Consider the following 6,000-nt stretch of genomic DNA (forward strand, 5'->3'; position numbering starts at 1 on the left):
TGCTCTTAGCCCCCCTGCCATCGGGCTTTCTGCTCTGAGGCAGTGGTGTGTGGACAGGGCTATTGAGAACTTCCCAAAAGCTATTCATACTTCATTGGAGCCAGACAGTGGAAAAGGCAGGGGCAGTGTCCATGCTGAAAAGCTGCGGGAATGCTAAAGTTCTGCCTGTTTGAATAGAGACAGCTAGGCTTTTTAACACTAATGTCATGGCGCCCCACCTCCACCCAACCAGGCCAGGTGCCTCATGGGAGGAAGGGGAAGGAGGGGGGATGATTGTGTGCTGGATAGATGGATCTGTTCATGATGTTGAAAAGGCCACAGCTCTTTCATCTAGAACAAGATACAGGCTTACCTGTCAACAGAGAGAACAAGAAAAAACTGAGAGCGTCTGTACTCCACTTCCACGAGATGAAAGGATGAGCTTTTAGACAAAAAATCCCCATTAAAGAAAGGAACTGCTAGTGACGCAAATTACTCAACCGATGAGAGCACCAAGCGGGTAGCAATTTATTTAGAAAAATCTGATCAGACGTTCAGTCGTTTCGTCATTTGGATCCGTCAAGTTGCAAGCTTCTTTTGTGGTTACATGATTTACAGAGGTGAGCACAGAATAAAGAGTGTGTGCCACAAATACACTGTTACCCTGTTTGTGTACAGTCTGAAAATCATGGTTAAAAGATGCCATGAAGTTGTAATCCCTAAATGAGGGCAGGAGGGCATTGGAGAGTGACGCACTGGGCTTTGAATCCCTTTCAACACCTTTTTCACAAGGGCAGAAAGGTACAGCAAACAGACAGCTGTGATGATGATGCTTTCTCTTACTGGGTTGCGGTTGGCTTGCCTGCTCTGCTCTTATCCTCTGACCGACCGACCAGTAGCTCATAAAAAATCTAAGTCACTGCTCACTGTAATTGCTTTTGGGTTACATTTAACAGCACGACCAGGGGGCCCAAACACACTTAAGAGCAATAGCCAGAGAATGATCGCCCCGCACTCAGGACTGAGAGAGAGAGAGAGAGAGAGAGAGAGAGAGAGAGAGAGAGAGAGAGAGAGAGAGAGAGAGAGAGAGAGAGAGAGAGAGAGAGAGAGAGGCTGCTTAAGCTGCTAGGTCGAAGAGGGAGAGATACAGTAGAGAAAGAAATGGAGGGATGATTGGTAGAGGAGAAGCGTAAATGAACTAAGGATGAACGGCCCCAGCGGTGAGATGGACTGACCTCCAGGTCATCCTCCAGCATTATAGTTGCATAATGCCATGGCTAATAAGCCCAGTATCGATCCCACACAGCTTCCCACTGAAGTCCACTATTGATTGACTCGTGTGCGCAGGGATTCTTTGTGTGAAGCGTGCTGCTGTCACCAGAAAGCCAAGGCTAAGGGAATGAAGTATCTTTGGAGAGTTTAGTTTGCTGCTTGGGCCAAAGCCCCAGAGAACCACACATCAAAGCACATTCTGTCCAGAGGCTGTTTGAGGAGTGGCTCCTAAAGACTAAAGAGATCAGAACCTCTAAGATGACTGGTGTTTCTTCTGAAAAGTTTAAGAGATGCAAACAAAGTTGCTTTAGCTCGGTGTGCTGCAGTACACATCAAGGAGAAGGGTACAAGCTCCTGAATAGCTAATGTAAGGCAGTGGCTATAAGTTATTTCTGTCCTATATAAATGCCTTGTCCTGGCATTTTTTACTCCCTACTGCATATTTCAGGGTTGTACATTATGTTAAGATATAAAGTGACATGATCAGAGGGAATTGAGCAATAGAATAGAATAGAATAGAACTTGGTCCGGCCAGAGAGGAAAATATGCATCTTCAGAGGGACAATGCAATTCTATTCTGTTCGATTCTATTCTATTCTACTGCTCAGCTCCGCTCCATCTACAATAGCTGCCTTATCCATGTGTCTGACCATTGTCCCGTATGTCTGTCTGTCCCACAGTGGCCATGTACAGGGAACCCTCCCTCCACGACCTGACAGAGTTCTCGCGCTCTGGCAGCGGCACACCAACCAAGTCCCGGAGTGCCTCGGCCGTGCTCAACGGAGGCAAGGCGGTGAGCCAGAATGAGTCCACGTAGCCGGGCGGCGGCGCGGTGGGCCGGGGCGGACGTAAGAAGACACCTCACCTTCAGAAGAGCGTGGCTTCCAAGCAGATTTCTCTCTCCAAAACCATCGGCGGTTCAGGACAACATTACGACTACTAAACACCACCATTACCACCAACCAATCACCACACTTGATTAGGTTCCATATCTCTCACCATAGCGTCAACAGCCAACCAAATTACACCGTGAGCCATTTTCTGTTGGTCACTCTCTGGTGGTATGAACTGTGTACCAGTTAGCTCATCTTTTAAGGTTTTTTGTTTACTTCCTGCAGATAACAACTACTTTTACTTATAGGTCCTGATCATATAGACACCTACCCAGTAATATCTGGCAGGCAGGCAGGTAGAGAGGCAGGCAAGTAGGCGGTCAGGGCAGCTGATGAGGGTCTGGTTTCTGGTCTGCTGGGGCTGCAGTGGATGGAGAAGTGCCCTGTTTCCGTGTGTCATCCATGATGCTTCTATGTATACGAAGCCAATCCCCCGGGGGTGCAGCTCTAGCGAAGCTGTAACGGTAGCTCTCCTGCATTATAGTGCACACGCTCAGAAGAGACTTGAGCTCTCTAGCATAAAAAAAGCCTACATTCAGCTGACCTGGAAAAGAAGGGAAAAGCGTGTGGCACTCGCTGTTTGAGCGACAACGCCATAGCTGCACCTTTGCTTTGCTAATTTTCGGAATTAGCGGAGAGCTTTTTTGTTATTTTTGTTGTTGTTCTCTCTCCTCCTCCCCCTCCTCAGTATTTGTGTTTTTGCAGCTGTCTCCACAGTGAAAGGGGTTCCAGCACACCAAAGACAGAGGTGAAAGAGTGTCCCTTTAAACAGTCAAACCAAGCCAGTATAGAGGTGCAGCTGGAAGTTGTTTAATTATTTTTCTTATTGTACATTTTTGATGAGAGAAAGAAAGAAAGTGAAGAAAGAGACTGCGTAAGACAGGGAAAGAGAAAAAAAAGAGTTAGAAGGGGACTCAGTGGTGTAGAAAGTTGTAGAAAGCTAAAGGGAAGGAGACTATTATTACTGGTGAGCTATCTGGTTGAGTTTGGTATGAATTGACTGTTCAGTGGCCCCGCCTTCTGTTTCTATTGTGTCACATTGTCTTCTGTCCCTGTGGTCTGTTCTCCAATCCAGTGCTTGTGTCATGCCTTGCCCCATTCCCCTTTGGATATGGTGATGACCCCCACCCAGGACTTGTTTCGTGTTTGAGTAACTTATCGTGTTGACAATTTTCTATATATATATATAAAAAAAAACTACTGTGGAATTTTAGGTGGCTTAAACATTTTATAGGATATGTCATTATTTGTAAAAGTGAAGAAAAAAATGAAGAAGAAAGAAACATCAAACTCTTCCCTTTCTTGCACAGGGCATGTACAAACACACGGTTGTGTACAAAAAGGACCCTTTTTGTGGGCTAAGTACCCCTTCCCTTCAGCTACATACCTTGTTCATATGGAACATGCTACTGGGAGGCTTGGTTTGTCTTTCGTTTCTTTTGGGGGTTTTGAAGTGAACATATCTATTGCATGGGAGACAGCAGGGGATTCTGGACTATAGAGCTATGGTGCATGATGTAGGCTATGTGTATTAACCCATGTTGGATCATGTGTTCCTAACTACCAAGACAAAACTGAAAAACAACCTGTACAGGCAGACGACTGTCGCTCGGCCTGCTACCTTCCAAGTTGTTTATTATTTGTTGTATACACAAAATGCACTGAATAAAATGTTTATATTAAGATATACTTTTAAAACGTGTCTTCTCCTTTCCTTTCTTTCTGGCATTTCTTCCATTTCGTGCTAACGTACTCCACACTATTTTCTGCATTCTGCTCACAACAGATCCAATGCATACCGGTACAATGAAAAATAAGACAAAAACTCTGCAGTGTACATAATGATGCAGCCAGGCATTATAATGTGGTAGCTATGGCTGATATGTAGCTAGGCAGGGCTGGAGTACGGTACCCTAACCCTGCTGGCACTGAGGAGTTTATGAGCTGAGCAGAAGAAAGCCAGGCCTTATCCTCCTCCTATCTTCTTGGCCTCTGGACACAGATGAATCACCCAGAGACACACAAACAGCCAGGATTGGGCTTTAAATGCCTGCAGAGTCGAGGCTCCAGTACCTTCCTAATTGCATCCCTATTTGCCCTCAGAACAGCCTGCATTTGTTGGGGTGTCGAAAGCGTTCCACAGGGATGCTGGCCCATGTTGACTCCAATGCTTCCCACAGTTGTGTCAAGTTGGCTGGATGTCCTTTGGGTGGTGGACCATTCTTGACACACAAGGGAAACTGTTGAGCGTGAAAAACCTAGCAGCGTTGCCGTTCTTGACACATTCAAACTGGTGCGCCTGGCACCTACTACCATACCCCGTTCAAAGGCACTGAAATATTTTGGCTGGCACACATACACAATCCATGTGTCAATTTTCTCAAGGTTTAAAAATCCTTCTTTAACCTGTCTCCTCCCCTTCATCTACACTGATTGAAGTGAATTCAACAAGTGACATCAATAAGGGATCATAGCTTTCACCTGGATTCACCTGGTCAGTCTATGTCATGGAAAGAGCAGGTGTTCCTAATGTTTTGTACACTCAGAGTATACTGAATAGCCCTCACCACACCAGCCCACAGCCCAGGGCCCATTCTATGTAATGAATCAATATCTCCGCTGGAGCTCTAGGGCTGGTTCGTGTGACACTGGAGGGAGAGAGAGAGAGAAAGTAGCCATACTGACTAGTTGAATAAACTAAGTTAGAGTCTATTCCTAGAAAACATTGAACCGCTGTAGTTTACAACAATTATCATTTCTAAAGTGGAAGTTGGGAGAGTTATATTTGAGTGTTTCAGTGAAATGTAAGTGAGGGAGGCTCCGCTCTCTCGCTTTCCCAGATGTTTAGTTCATTTCATTCCGATCTCCTTTGCATTATTGTAGCCTTTTTCTGTAGCCTGTCAACTATGTGTCTGTCTATCCCTGTTCTCTCCTCTCTGCACAGGCCATACAAACGCTTCACACCACGTGGCTGCTGCCACTCTAATCTGGTGGTCCCTGCGCGCACAACCCATGTGGAGTTCCAGGTCTCCGGCAGCCTCTGGAACTGCCATTCTGCGGCCAACAAGGCAGAGTTCATCTCAGCCTATGCTACCCTCCAGTCCCTCGACTTCTTGGCGCTGACGGAAACATGGATTACCACAGAAAACACTGCTACTCCTACTGCTCTTTCCTCGTCTGACCATGTGTTCTCGCATCCCCCGAGAGCATCTGGTCAGCTCGGCGGTGGCACAGGAATCCTCATCTCTCCCAAGTGGACATTCTCTCTTTTTCCCCTGACCCATCTGTCTATCTCCTCATTTGAATTCCATGCTGTCACAGTCACTAGCCCATTCAAGCTTAACATCCTTGTCATTTATCAATGAGCTTGACGCCTTGATAAGTTCCTTTCCTGAGGATGGCTCACCCCTCACAGTTCTGGGTGACTTTAACCTCCCTACGTCTGCCTTTGACTCATTTCTCTCTGCCTCCTTCTTTCCACTCCTCTCCTCTTTTGACCTCACCCTCTCACCGTCCCCCCCTACTCACAAGGCAGGCAATACGCTTGACCTCATCTTTACTAAATGCTGTTCTTCTACTAACCTCACTGCAACTCCCCTCCAAGTCTCCGACCACTACTTTGTATCCTTTTCTCTCTCGCTCTCCTCCAACACTACTCACTCTGCCCCTACTCCGATGGTAATGTGCCGTCGCAACCTTCGCTCTCTCTCTCCCGCTACTCTCTCCTCTTCCATCCTATCATCTCTTCCCATCATCTCTTTTCTTCCCCTATCATCTCTTCCCTCTTCCCTAAATCCTTCTCTCTCCGATCTCCTGATTCTGCCTCCTCAACCCTCCTCTCCTCCCTTTCTGCATC

General features: G+C 46.6%; 1 protein-coding gene across 5 annotated transcripts in view; it reads left to right on the top strand.

Annotated features, from left to right (window-relative positions):
* Positions 1–3,842, top strand: part of LOC121543061 (fibroblast growth factor 13) — a 186,076-nt gene extending 182,234 nt beyond the window's left edge. For all 5 annotated transcript variants that reach the window (XM_041852772.2, XM_041852766.2, XM_041852784.2 and 2 more), the window contains one exon: positions 1,932–3,842. In XM_041852772.2, coding sequence (XP_041708706.1) covers positions 1,932–2,068 — 137 coding nt within the window. In that variant the 3' untranslated portion in view covers positions 2,069–3,842. The remainder of the gene's footprint in view (positions 1–1,931) is intronic.
* The last annotated feature ends 2,158 nt before the right edge of the window (positions 3,843–6,000 follow it).

Source organism: Coregonus clupeaformis, chromosome 3, assembly GCF_020615455.1.
Source record: "Coregonus clupeaformis isolate EN_2021a chromosome 3, ASM2061545v1, whole genome shotgun sequence".
Classification (NCBI taxonomy): domain Eukaryota; kingdom Metazoa; phylum Chordata; class Actinopteri; order Salmoniformes; family Salmonidae; genus Coregonus; species Coregonus clupeaformis.